This window comes from Oncorhynchus keta, chromosome 22, assembly GCF_023373465.1.
Source record: "Oncorhynchus keta strain PuntledgeMale-10-30-2019 chromosome 22, Oket_V2, whole genome shotgun sequence".
NCBI classification, from domain to species: Eukaryota; Metazoa; Chordata; class Actinopteri; order Salmoniformes; family Salmonidae; genus Oncorhynchus; species Oncorhynchus keta.
In genome coordinates, this window is record NC_068442.1 from 38,659,976 (window position 1) to 38,674,350 (window position 14,375).

General features: G+C 44.1%; 1 protein-coding gene across 1 annotated transcript; it reads left to right on the forward strand.

Moving 5' to 3' along the window:
- Positions 1 to 1,323: 1,323 nt before the first annotated feature.
- Positions 1,324 to 12,580, forward strand: LOC118400667 (furin-like). The gene is made up of 13 exons (XM_052475801.1): positions 1,324 to 1,560; positions 1,672 to 1,776; positions 1,880 to 1,975; positions 2,139 to 2,261; positions 2,638 to 2,714; positions 2,832 to 2,920; positions 3,032 to 3,204; positions 3,357 to 3,569; positions 3,845 to 3,945; positions 4,054 to 4,157; positions 4,621 to 4,738; positions 5,087 to 5,266; positions 12,391 to 12,580. The coding sequence occupies exons 1-13, from the start codon at positions 1,408 to 1,410 to the stop codon at positions 12,578 to 12,580; spliced, it is 1,722 nt and encodes a 573-aa protein (XP_052331761.1). The 5' UTR covers positions 1,324 to 1,407.
- The last annotated feature ends 1,795 nt before the right edge of the window (positions 12,581 to 14,375 follow it).

Consider the following 14,375-nt stretch of genomic DNA (forward strand, 5'->3'; position numbering starts at 1 on the left):
TACCACCCACCACTGCGACTTGTATGCTCTAGTCGGCTGGCCCTCACTACATATTCGTCGCCAGACCCACTGGCTCCAGGTCATCTACAAGTCCATGCTAGGTAAAGCTCCGCCTTATCTCAGTTCACTGGTCACGATGGCAACACCCATCCGTAGCACGCGCTCCAGCAGGTGTATCTCACTGATCATCCCTAAAGCCAACACCTCATTTGGCCGCCTTTCGTTCCAGTACTCTGCTGCCTGTGACTGGAACGAATTGCAAAAATCGCTGAAGTTGGAGACTTTTATCTCCCTCACCAACTTCAAACATCAGCTATCCGAGCAGCTAACCGATCGCTGCAGCTGTACATAGTCTATAGGTAAATAGCCCACCCATTTTCACCTACCTCATTCCCATACTGTTTTTATACAGTTTTTTTGATTTATTTACTTTTCTGCTCTTTTGCACACCAATATCTCTACCTGTACATGACCATCTGATCATTTATCACTCCAGTGTTAATCTGCAAAATTGTATTATTCGCCTACCTCCTCATGCCTTTTGCACACATTGTATATAGACTGCCCATTTTTTCTACTGTGTTATTGACTTGTTAATTGTTTACTCCATGTGTAACTCTGTGTTGTCTGTTCACACTGCTATGCTTTATCTTGGCCAGGTCGCAGTTGCAAATGAGAACTTGTTCTCAACTAGCCTACCTGGTTAAATAAAGGTGAAATAAAAAAAATAAAAAAATAAAAAAATAAAGAGCTCTTGAAATATCAAATAAAATCAAATGTATTTATATAGCCCTTCTTACATTAGCTGATATATCAAAGTGCTGTACAGAAACCCAGCCTAAAACCCCAAACAGCAAGCAATGCAGGTGTAGAAGCACGGTGGCTAGAAAAACTCCCTAGAAAGGCCTAAACCTAGGAAGAAACCTAGAGAGGAACCAGGCTATGAGGGGTGGCCAGTCCTCTTCTGGCTGTGCCGGGTGGAGATTATAACAGAACATGGCCAAGATGTTTGACATTTGAAAAATTTAATTTGTCACTATGTTGACGGTCCCTAACTGCTGTTGGTGAACGTAATTAAAACTACAGCCGAATATCCGTCGAATATCCAACTTGAAACTGTCTTTACATCGGTCCCAAATCATAGTCTTGTCAATGCCGTTACACAACGCAAAAGTGACCAAACAATGCACAGATACTTGCGCGCCTGTCTTGATTATCTGTGGCGGGAATATTAGTTATTGTTCACGCTCGTGGAGTAGGCCTATTCGAATGTCAAGTACAACCGTTAGTGATGAAACTGTCAACATCAATTAAAAACAAGTTGCAGACATGAGAGTTAGCGAAATGAAAGGATTGCTTCTCTATGACCAACAATGTATCAGCTGATCAGTTCAAACAGCAGACAGAATGAGGTTTATCAGTTGCTTCTTGTGTATGTTGTATGTGTGCACAATGTATGCCGAGGTCATCTACACTAACATTTGGGCTCTACATTTGAATTGCACTCCTGAACAAATCAACAAGATTGCAAAGAAGCATGGTTTCCATAACCTGGGAAAGGTAAAACAATGTTAGTTCACTGTTTATGTCATATAATGATTTGTATTTTTATGTGTAGATCTTTTGGCATATTATGACTAGCTAATTTCTTCTGGCATATTATATTTGTAGATATTTCCAGATGGCAACTATTACCATATGGAGCAAAGACAGGTGGCAAAACAATCATTGCAGGCACACTATTTGCATAATCTTATATTCAAAATGGACCCTAAGGTGAATAGCCAATAGGTCAATACTATCCAAAATTGGCTGGAATAACCAGTCCCAGCATTTCTCTTATTGTAATGAGTGTGATGATGTACTCTCTATTTCGTAGGTGCTTTGGTTTGCACAGCAATCTGGAAGGAGTAGAAAGAGAAGACACTCTTTCACAGTACCGACTGATCCATTTTTCAGTCAGCAGTGGTACCTGGTATGTCAACATTAAGCTTCCATTTTTGTTTGAAGTATATTTCCATAATAGAAGCTCTTTACATTTTTATTCAGCCTGTTTTAGTTTTTTCTGCCTTGAGTGAAAACAAATGGTTATCCCCGTTTTAACAGAAAAAAATGATTTATTCAAACTGCTTTTCCAGAGTGAGGCCTTTGATCAGAATGTGGTGGCTGCATGGGCTCGAGGCTACACAGGAAAAGGGGTGGTGGTGTCCATCTTAGACGATGGCCTAGAGGCAAGCCACCCAGACATTGCTGAAAATTATGTGAGTTGTTATTATATATATTTTTATTTAACCTTTATTTTAACAGGGAACACATTGAGACCTAGGTCTCTTTTACAAATGTGCCTTGTATAATACAACATAAATATGCAGATTATACCCTATATATATTAAAATACAAAACACATTAATGGGAAGCACAAATCACCCAGAAAAAGTTACATTCCTCCACAAAAATGTCCCCAATCAATACTTTAAATTGCCCGAATGGCACTAGAACATCAATATGAAATGTATTTAGAATTTTGTTCCAGCAATACAGTGCTGTAACAAAAATGGAAAAAGACAAATATTATTTAAAAAATCAAATACAAGTGGCAAATGATCCTTATAAAGACCTAATGTATTGTACCTGTAGGATCCACAGGCTAGCTATGACATGAACGATAATGACCCCAACCCAGACACCCAATACACTCTGACCAGACCAAAGAGGTAATTTGCTATGATGTTAAGATTTTAATGTAAGATATTACATCATGTATCATGTATGAAGTGCACTATGTAACAACATTATGTATGGATGAACCCCTTTTGTATTCTGTTCCATAGGCATGGAACACGGTGTGCTGGGGTGGTGGCAGCGGTGGCAAATAATGGGGTGTGTGGGGTTGGAGTGGCATATCAGGCCAAGATTGGAGGTAAGTATTACCCATACATTCACTCATTTGGTCTCTTTTAATAGCATATAGAACTGTACTGCAATTATCCTGCTTTAATTTGCGTCCTGTTACTTGTTCTGTTTTGTCCAGGAGTTCGGATGTTGGATGGACAAGTGACTGACCTGATAGAAGCCATGTCCTTAAATTTGAATCAGCAACACATTGACATCTACAGCTCCAGCTGGGGACCTGAAGATTTGGGGACGAATTTGGAGGGGCCAAACACATTGGCCCAAGAAGCCTTTATCAGAGGCATTACCAATGTATGATACAACTTGTACTGGTTATCCTATATTACCTGTTTCATCAGTAGTGTCCATTTTGTTAGATAAGATAAAACAATGTAATCGGCATTGGCAACTAAAGCGGTAAGATCATACAATGAGTCTTAAAAAACATATTCAATACCTTACAGGGCCGAGGTGGCTTGGGTTCCATTTACGTCTGGGCTTCAGGCAATGGGGGCGCCAGCTTTGACAACTGCAACTGCGATGGCTACACCAACAGCATTTACACGTTGTCTGTTGGTAGTACCACTGAGAGGGGAACACTGCCCTTCTACAGTGAACCCTGCTCTGCCATTCTAACAACGACTTACAGTGGTGGCAGCTTTCATCACCGCAATATTGTAAGTCTCTTTGTCCTCAACTCATCCCACACTAGTGTTTTTAACATCCATATATTTCTTTAAAAAGATGCATTTAGAGTGACAAAGCATTCTGTTAAATCTTTGACAAGTTTAGCATTAGTTTAATTGTGCTTAACAAAGTAGTCACATGAATGCAAAGGTTTGCTGAAGATGTGTGGAACTCTGAAAAAGGTCAATATTTATCTTACATTTACCACCTACAGCAACAGTAAGCAAAGCCTCAACAAAGTACCTGGATGTTGTTTCCCTTCCAGGTCACCACCGACCTGCATCAATCCTGCACCTCAGACCATACTGGGACCTCTGCCTCTGCCCCTCTGGCTGCTGGGATCATTGCACTGGCTCTGGAGGCAAAGTAACCATTCTCTTGTCTCTGTGCACCTGTAACTCAATAACCTATTTGTTGTAAGTTTGAGGCTTTGAGTCATCGAGAAAGATGATAATATCCCAACTTCTCCCACAGCCCGACACTTAACTGGCGTGATGTGCAACACCTCGTGGTGCGAGCATCTAGACCGGTAGATCTTCGAACGCATGATTGGCGGACCAATGGTGTTGGAAGACCTGGTGAGACATAAAGCACTACCTTCTAGTGTTAGGTAGTTGACCAGGGGTGGCAGGGTAGCCTAGTGGTTAGAGCGTTGGACTAGTAACAGGAAGGTTGCAAGTTCAAATCCCCGAGCTGACAAGGTACAAATCTGTCATTTTGCCCCTGAACAAGCAACCCACTGTTCCTAGGCCGTCATTGAAAATAAGAATTTATTCTTAACTGACTTGCCTAAATAAAGGTAAAATAATATATATTTTTTTAGGGAAACTGGGATGTGATTTGCTACACTGTAGGGCCAGAAATAGAGTTGAAATGAATGAACTGCTTTTAGACAGGCAGCCCAGTTCTGATATTTTTTTAACTAATTGGTCTTTTGACAAATCAGGTTGGTCAAAAGACCAGTTAGTGGAAAAATATAAGAATTGGGCTGCCTGTGTAAACACAGATATAGCATCATACACCTGATTTGCTTTATTGTAGTCAGCCATTACTATGGATATGGGCTACTGGATGCAGGGAGACTGGTGGAGTTGGCCAGTAAATGGAAAGCAGTCAAACCTAAAAGGAAATGCACCATTGACCTTATTACCAGAGCCATGTAAGGAAAACACCATTGTCCTTTCATCTCACTTATGGATAGTAGGAGGAAAACAGCCGCTTAGTGTGTTCTATAGCTGTTTACAGTAAACATAAACATGATCTTCAGATTTTATTGAGCATAAACAGAAGTGGAGGCTGGTGGGAGGAGCTATAGGACAGGCTCATTGTAATGGCTGGGATGCAATGCATGGAACGGAGTCAAACATGTGGTTTCCATTTGTGTGGTGTGTGATACCATTCCATTAGCTCCTCCCACCAGCCACCAATGATAAAGTAATTCCACTAATTCATAATGCCAACTTGGCCAGTTAGATGTGTTATACCTGATGCTCTGTCTGTCTGATAGTGAACTCCGCAGGAAACTGACATTGAGGTGGAATGTGACAGCTTGTCACGGCACCAGAAACTGGATTCGGTCTCTGGAGCACATCCAGGCCCGTCTTACACTGACCTATAGCAGACGTGGAGATCTCTCCATCACCCTCATTAGCCCAAAGAAGACCATCTCCAATTTACTCACAACCAGGTAAGGCACAGCCAAGTCAATGGACAGAAAGATTGAAAGCAATACATAGAAGTGATTTAAAAAGTCATAGTCAATCAATTAATAATATTATAATACTCTTGGTGGTCTTTAATTTACAATATGTAGAATCTATGAGGATAGAAAGGTTCAGAACTTTTGTGAAACATCACAGCACAGTGGAAAAATATATGGCAAATAGAAATCAAAACTTGATGGTGTTCAGAGATAGATGGGAGGGGTTTAGTAGAAGATAACTATTGTAAACCATACTGTGTCTGTAAAATGTACACTGCTCAAAAAAATAAAGGGAACACTTAAACAACACAATGTAACTCCAAGTCAATCAAATCACACTTCTGTGAAATCAAATTGTCCACTTAGGAAGCAAAACTGATTGACAATACATTTCACATGCTGTTGTGTAAATGGAATAGACAACAGGTGGAAATTATAGGCAATTAGCAAGACACCCCCAATAAAGGAGTGGTTCTGCAGGTGGGGACCACAGACCACTTCTCAGTTACTATGCTTCCTGGCTGATGTTTTGGTCACTTTTGAATGCTGGCGGTGCTTTCACTCTAGTGGTAGCATGAGACCGAGTCTTCAACCCACACAACTGGCTCAGGTAATGCAGCTCATCCAGGATGGTACATCAATGCGAGCTGTGGCAAGAAGGTTTGCTGTGTCTGTCAGCGTAGTGTCCAGAGCATGGAGGCGCTACCAGGAGACAGGCCAGTACATCAGGAGACATGGAGGAGGCCGTAGGAGGGCAACAACCCAGCAGCAGGACCGCTACCTCCGCCTTTGTGCAAGGAGGAGCAGGAGGAGCACTGCCAGAGCCCTGCAAAATGACCTCCAGCAGGCCACAAATGTGCATGTGTCTGCTCAAACGATCAGAAACAGACTCCATGAGGGTGGTATGAGGGCCCGACGTCCACAGGTGGGGGTTGTGCTTACAGCCCAACACCGTGCAGGACGTTTGGCATTTTCCAGAGAACACCAAGATTGGCAAATTCGCCACTGGCGCCCTGTGCTCTTCACAGATGAAAGCAGGTTCACACTGAGCACATGTGACAGACGTGACAGAGTCTGGAGATGCCATGGAGAACGTTCTGCTGCCTGCAACATCCTCCAGCATGACCGGTTTGGAGGTGGGTCAGTCATGGTGTGGGGTGGCATTTCTTTGGAGGGCCGCACAGCCCTCCATGTGCTCGCCAGAGGTAGCCTGACTGTCATTAGGTACCGAGATGAGATCCTCAGACCCCTTGTGAAACCATATGCTGGTGCGGTTGGCCCTGGGTTCCTCCTAATGCAAAACAATGCTAGACCTCATGTGGCTGGAGTGTGTCAGCAGTTCCTGCAAGAGGAAGGCATTGATGCTATGGACTGGCCCGCCCGTTCCCCAGACCTGAATCCAATTGATTACATCTGGGACATCATGTCTCGCTCCATCCACCAACGCCAAGTTGCACCACAGACTGTCCAGGAGTTGGCGGATGCTTTAGTCCAGGTCTGGGAGAAGATCCCTCAGGAGACCATCCGCCACCTCATCAGGAGCATGCCCAGGTGTTGTAGGGAGGTCATACAGGCACGTGGAGGCCACACACACACACTACTGAGCCTCATTTTGACTTGTTTTAAGGACATTACATAAAAGTTGGATCAGCCTGTAGTGTGGTTTTCCACTTTCATTTTGATTGTGACTCCAAATCCAGGCCTCCATGGGTTGATAGATTTGATTTCCATTGATCATTTTTGTGTGTTTTTGTTGTCAGCACATTCAACTATGTAATGAAAAAAGTATTTAATAAGAATATTTAATTCATTCAGATATAGGATGTGTTATTTTAGTGTTCCCTTTATTTTTTTGAGCAGTGTATATAGTATGTATAGGCTTCTACTTTCAGCTTAAGTGTTGTCGTCTACTACTTTACTCGAATTAGGGTAAGGATGGTAGGGTTAAGTGTGCCTTGGATTGTAAATAAATCACCGACAGTGTCACCAGAAAAGCACCATCACACCTCGTCCTCCATGCTTCACGGTGGGAACCACACATGCGGAGATCATCCGTTCACCTACTCTGCGTCTCAGACACAGAGGTTGGAATCAAAAATGTCAAATTTGGACTCATCAGACCAAAGGACAAATTTCCACCGGTCTAATGTCCATTGCTTGTGTTTCTTGGCCCAACAAGTCCCTTCTTCTTATTTGTGTCCTTTTTTAGTGGTTTCTTTGCAGCAATTCGACCATGAAGGACTTTCACACAGTCTCCTCTGAACAGTTGATGTTGAGATGTCTGTTACTTGAACTCTGTGAAGCATTTATTTGGGCTGCAATTTGAGGCTGGTAACTCTAATGAACTTATCCTCTGCAGCAGAGGTAACTCTGGGATCATCCTTTCCTGTGGCGGTCCTTCTGAGAGCCAGTTTCATCATTGCGCTTGATGGTTTTTGCAACTGCACTTGAATAAACTTTCAAAGTTCTTAATTTTCCGCATTGACTGACCTTCATGTCTTAAAGTAATGATGGACTGTCGTTTCTCTTTGCTTATTTGAGCTGTTCTTGCCATAATATGGACTTTGTCTATTACCAAATAGGGCTATCTTCTGTATACCAACCCTACCTTGTCACAACACAACTGATTGGCTCAAACGCATTAAGTTTTACTTTTAAATAGGCAAACCTGTTAATTGAAATGCATTCCAGGTGACTACCTCATGAAGCTGGTTGAGAGAATGCCAAGAGTGTGCAAAGCTGTCATCAAGGCAAAGGGTGGCTACTTTGAAGAATCTCAAAATATAAAATATATTTAGATTTGTTTAGCACTTTTTTGGTTACTACATGATTCCATGTGTGTTATTTCATAGTTGATGTCTTCACTATTATTCTACAATGTAGAAAATAGTAAAAATAAAGAAAAGGCCTGGACTGAGTAGGTGTGTCTAAACTTTTGACTGTGACTGTGTGTATATATATATATATATCTATATATATATATATATATACACACACACACACACACACACACACACACACACACACACACACACACACACACACACACACACACACACACACACACACACACACACACACACACAACTTATTGTGGGAAGCTTGTGGAAGGCTATCTGAAACGTTTGACCCAAGTTAAACAATATTAAGGTAATTCTACCAAATACTAATTGAGGGTATGTAAACTTCTGACCCTGTCACGCCCTGACCTGAGTATTCTTTGTTTTCTTTATATATTTTGGTTAGGTCAGGGTGTGACATGGGTGATGTATATGTTTTGTACTGTCTAGGGGTTTTGTAGGTTTATGGGGTTGTTTACCATCTAGGTGTTTATGCATTCTATGGTTGCCTAGATTGGTTCTCAATTAGAGGCAGCTGTTTATCGTTGTCTCCGATTGGGAACCATATTTAGGCAGCCATCTGCTTTGGGTATTTTGTGGGTTATTGTCTATGTGATGTTGCATGTTTGCACTCAGTGTTTATAGCGGTCACATTCGTTTTGTTACTTTGTATAGTTTGTTTAAGTGTTCTTCGTCTTATTAAAGAAGATGTATTCATATCACGCTGCGCCTTGGTCTCCTCCATACGACGAACGTGACAGACCCACTGGGAATGTGAAATAAAAGCTGAAATAAATCACTACTATTATTCCGAAATTTCACATTCTTAAAATAAAGTGGTTATCCTAACTGACCTAAGACAGGGAATTTTTACTAGGATTAAATGTCAGGAATTGTGAAAAACTGAGTTTAAATGTATTTGGCTAAGGTTTATGTAAACTTCTGACTTCAACTGTATATTGAACATTCAAGACACAATTGTGCAGAAATAAAGGGAGGAGCCAGGAATATTTTCCACAATGGAATCAGCTGACTCCTCGGCTTTCTAGAAAAAGTCATTATTTCTAAACTAGACTATGAACAAATCATAAACTCAGAAAAAAAGTCCCTTTTTCAGGACCCTGTCTTTCAAAGATAATTTGTAAAAATCCAAATAACTTCACAGATCCTCATTGTAAAGGGTTTAAACACTGTTTCCCATGCTTGTTCAATGAACCATAAACAATTAATGAACATGCACCTGTGGACCGGTCTTTAAGACACTAACAGCTTACAGACGGTAGACAATTAAGGTCACATCAAAACTTATGACAGTGAAGAGACCTTTCTACTGACTCTGAAAAACAGTAAAAGAAAGATTCTCAGGGTCCTTGCTCATCTGCGTGAACGTGCCTTAGGCATGCTGCAAGGAGGCATGAAGACTGCAATTTATTGCCCTGGCCACATCTGCAATGTCCATACTGTGAGAAGCCTAAGACAGCGCTACAGGGAGACAGGATGGACAGCTGATCGTCCTCGCAGCGGCAGACCACGTGTAACAACACCTGCACAGGATCAGTACATCCGAACATCACACCTGCGGGACAGGTACAGGATGGCATTAACAACTGCCCGAGTTACACCAGGAACCCACAATCCCTCCATCAGTGCTGACTTTCCGCAATAGGCTGAGAGAGACTGGACTGAGGGCTTGTAGGCCTGTTGTAAGGCAGGTCCTCACCAGACATCATCGGCAACAACGTTGCCTATGGGCACAAACCCACCGTTGCTGGACCAGACAGGACTGGTACAAAATGCTCGTCACTGACGAGTCGCGGTTTTGTCTCTCCAGGAGTGATGGTCGGATTTGCGTTTATCGTCTAAGAAATGAGCGTTACACCGAGGCCTGTCCTCAAGAGTGGCATCGATTTTGGAGGTGGAGGGTCTGTCGTGGTCTGGGGTGGTGTGTTACAGCATCATAGGACTGAGCTTGTTGTCATTGCAGGCAATCTCAACGCTGTGCGTTACAGGGAAGACATCCTCCTCCCTCATGTGGTACCCTTCCTGCAGGCTCATCCTGACATGACCCTCCAGCATGACAATGCCACCAGCCATACTGCTCATTCTGTGCGTGATTTCCTGCAAGACAGGAATGTCAGTGTTCTGCCATGGCCAACGAAGAGCCCGGGTTCTCAATCCCATTGAGCACATCTGGGAGCTGTTGGATCGGAGGGTGAGGGCTAGAGCAATTCCCCCCAGAAATGTCCAGGAACTTGCAGGTGCCTTGGTGGAAGAGTGGGGTAACATCTCACAGCAAAAACAGGCAAATCTGGTGCAGTCCATGAGGAGGAGTGCACTGCAGTACTTAATGCAGCTGGTGGCCACACTAGATATTGACTGTTTTTGAATTTGAACCCCCCTTTATTCAGGTACACATAATTCAATTTCTGTTAGTCACATGTCTGTGGAACTTGTTCAGCGCATGTCTCAGTTGATGAATCTTGTTATGTTCATACAAATATTTACACATGTTAAGTTTGCTGAAAATAAATGCAGTTGACAGTGAGAGGATGTTTCTTTTTTTGCTGTTCATATATATATAGAGTATTTGAAGAAGTATTTGATACACTGCCGATTTAGCAGGTTTTCCCTTTTACAAAGCATGTAGACGTCTGTAATTTGTATCATAGGTACACTTCAACTGTGAGAGATGGAATCTAAAACAAAAATTCAGAAAATCACATTGTATAATTTTTAAGTAATTAATTAGCAATTTATCGCATGACATAAGTATTTGATACATCAGAAAAGCAGAACTTAATATTTAGTGCAGAAACCTTTGTTTGCAATTACAGAGATCATACATTTCCTGTAGTTCTTGACCAGGTTTGCACACACTGCAGCAGGGATTTTGGCCCACTCCTCCATACAGACCTTCTCCAGATCCTTCAGGTTTCGGAGCTGTCGCTGGGCATTACGGACTTTCAGCTCCCTCCAAAGATGTTCTATTGGGTTCAGGTCTGGAGACTGGCTATGCCACTCCAGGACCTTGAGATGCTTCTTACGGAGCCACTCCTTAGTTGCCCTGGCTGTGTGTTTCGGGTCGTTGTCATGTTGGAGGACCCAGCCACGACCCATCTTCAATGCTCTTACTGAGGAAAGGACATCTTGCATCTTGCGATACATGGCCCCATCCATTTTCTCCTCAATACAGTGCAGTCGTCCTGCCCCCTTTGCAGAAAATCATCCCCAAAGAATAATGTTTCCACCTCCATGTTTCACGGTTGGGATGGTATTCTTGGAGTTGTACTCATCCTTCTTCTTCCTCCAAACACGTCGAGTGGAGTTTAGACCAAAAAGCTCTATTTTTGTCTCATCAGACCACATGACCTTCTCCCATTCCTCCTCTGGATCATCCAGATGGTCATTGGCAAACTTCAGACAGGTCTGGACATGCGCTGGCTTGAGCAGGGGGACCTAATCCATGACAGCGTAGTGTGTTACTAATGGTTTTCTTTGAGACTGTGGTCCCAGCTCTCTTCAGGCCATTGACCAGGTCCTGCCGTGTAGTTCTGGGCTGATCCCTCACCTTCCTCATGATCATTGATGCCCCACGAGGTGAGATCTTGCATGGAGCCCTAGACTGAGGGTGATTGACCGTCATCTTCTTCCATTTTCGAATAATTGCGCCAACAGTTGTTGCCTTCTCACCAAGCTGCTTGCCTATTGTCCTGTAGCCCATCCCAGCCTTGTGCAGGTCTACAATTTTATCCCTGGTGTCCGTACACAGCTCTCTAGTCTTGGCCATTGTGGAGAGGTTGGAGTCTGTTTGATTGAGTGTGTGGACAGGTGTCTTTTATACAGGTAACGAGTTCAAACAGGTGCAGTTAATACAGGTAATGAGTGGAGAACAGGAGGGATTCTTAAAGAAAAACTAACAGGTCTGTGAGAGCCGGAATTCTTACTGGTTGGTAGGTGATCAAATACTTATGTCATGCAATAAAATGCAAACTAATTACTTAAAAATCATACAATGTGATTTTCTGGATTTTTGTTTTAGATTCCGTCTCTCACATATGAAGTGTACCTATGATAAAAATTACAGACCTCTACATGCTTTGTAAGTAGGAAAACCTGCAAAATTGGCAGTGTATCAAATACTTGTTCTCCCCACTGTATATATATACACGGCATAATGGTGAAGTATCAGGGTTTCAATATGCAACAAGAGGTCCAAGTGTGACTCATCTTGTCTGTACTAAAATATTGTAATCCAATGTTGCTTCACAGGCCTTACGATAAAATGTCTACAGGTTTCTCAGACTGGACCTTCATGAGTACACACTGCTGGGATGAGGATCCCTGCGGATATTGGGTTCTACGGATAGAAAACAATGGAGATTCAACCAACAGAGGTACACTGACAAAAACAAATATGTTTCAATTTGAGGTAACTTCAATAACACAGCGAGTGTCTTAAAACTCTAGTATTTCAATTCAATTAGTTACAGAAAGAAATAGTACACAACATTAATTAGAAACAGAACATTTGTCATCTTTAACTAGTATTAGAAATGAAATGCACTCAGTGTGTCACGTCCTGACCTTAGTTCCTTTTTTATGTCTCTGTTTTGGTTTGGTCAGGGCGTGAGTTGGGGTGGGCATTCTATGTTTTGTGTTCTATGTTTTCCATTTCTATGTGTTTGGCCTGGTATGGTTCTCAATCAGAGGCAGCTGGGAATCGTTGGCTCTGATTGAGAACCATACTTCGGTAGCCTGTTTTTCCCACTTGAGTTGTGGGTAGTTATTTTCCGTGTTAATGTTTGTGCCACACGGAACTGTTTTGTATGTTTCACTTTGTTATTTTGTATTTTGTAGTGTTCAGTTTTACATATTAAAATGGACACTTACCACGCTGCAAATTGGTCTGATCTCTCTTACTCCTCGTCAGAAGAAGAGGACGAGCATTACAGAATCACCCATCACCAAAGGACCAAGCAGTGTGGTAACGGGCAGCAGCAGCGATCTCAGGACTCATGGACATGGGAGGACATGCTGGACGGGAAGGGTTCCTACACATGGGAGGAGATCCTGGCTGGAAGGGATCGCCTCCCATGGGAACAGGTGGAGGCAGCCAGGAGAGCGGAGGCAGCAGGTAATGGGAGCCAGCGCTTTGAGGGAACACGGCTGGCAAGGAAGCCCGAGAGGCAGCCCCAAAAATGTCTTGGGAGGTGGCACACGGGGAGTGTGGCTAAGTCAGGTAGGAGACCTGAGCCAACTCGGTGCGCAGCCATAGCCCGGTGCGTTACATCGCAGCGCCTCGTATCGGCTGGGCTAGAGTGGGCATCGAGCCAGGTGCCATGAAGACTGCTCAGCTCATCTGGTCTCCAGTGCGTCTCCTCGGGCCGGGGTACATGGCACCAGCCCTACGCACGGTGTCCCTGGTTCGCCAGCACAGCCCAGTGCGGTCTGTTCCACCTTGCCGCACTGGCCTGGCGACGGGGAGTATCCAGCCAGGTAGGGTTGTGCAGGCTCGGTGCTCGAGACCTCCAGTGCGCCTCCACGGTCCGGTCCATCCGGTGCCTCATCCACGCACCAGGCTGTCTCTCCATCTCCTCCCTCCAGGTGCTCCCTCCTGTCCAGCGCTTCCAGAGTCTCCCTCCTGTCCAGCGCTTCCAGAGTCTCCCTCCTGTCCAGTGCTTCCAGAGTCTCCCTCCTGTCCAGTGCTTCCAGAGCCGCCCGTCAGTCACGAGCTGCCAGAGCCGCCCGTCAGTCAGGAGCTGCCAGAGCCGCCAGTCAGTCAGGAGCTGCCAGAGCCGTCTGTCAGTCAGGCGCTGCCAGAGTCGCCTTTCACTCCGGCGCTGCCAGAGTCTCCCGTCTATTCGGGGCCCGTGGAAATGGTCCCCAGTTCGGGGTCGGCGGCGAGGGTCGCCGCTCCAAAGGCGCCACCTAAGTGGGCCCAGACTAAGGTGGAGTGGGGTCCACGACCCGTGCCAGAGCCGCCACCGCGGACAGTAGCCCACTCAGACCCTTCCCTATGGGTTTAGGCTTTGTGGGCGGAGTCCGCACCTTTGGGGGGGTGGGGATACTGTCACGTCCTGACCTTGGTTCCTTTTTTATGTCTCTGTTTTAGTTTGGTCAGGGTGTGAGTTGGGGTGGGCATTCTATGTTTTGTGTTCTATGTTTTCCATTTCTCTGTGTTTGGCCTGGTATGGTTCTCAATCAGAGGCAGCTGGCAATCGTTGTCTCTGATTGAGAACCATACTTAGGCAGCC

Excerpts from the sequence above, each read along its gene's own strand:
- LOC118400667 (XM_052475801.1), top strand. The coding sequence starts at position 1,408 with ATGAGGTTTATCAGTTGCTTCTTGTGTATGTTGTATGTGTGCACAATG. Across the intron at positions 2,921-3,031 it reads ATATCAGGCCAAGATTGGAG|GAGTTCGGATGTTGGATGGA; the intron begins GTAAGTATTACC and ends TGTTTTGTCCAG. Across the intron at positions 4,739-5,086 it reads GACCTTATTACCAGAGCCAT|TGAACTCCGCAGGAAACTGA; the intron begins GTAAGGAAAACA and ends TCTGTCTGATAG.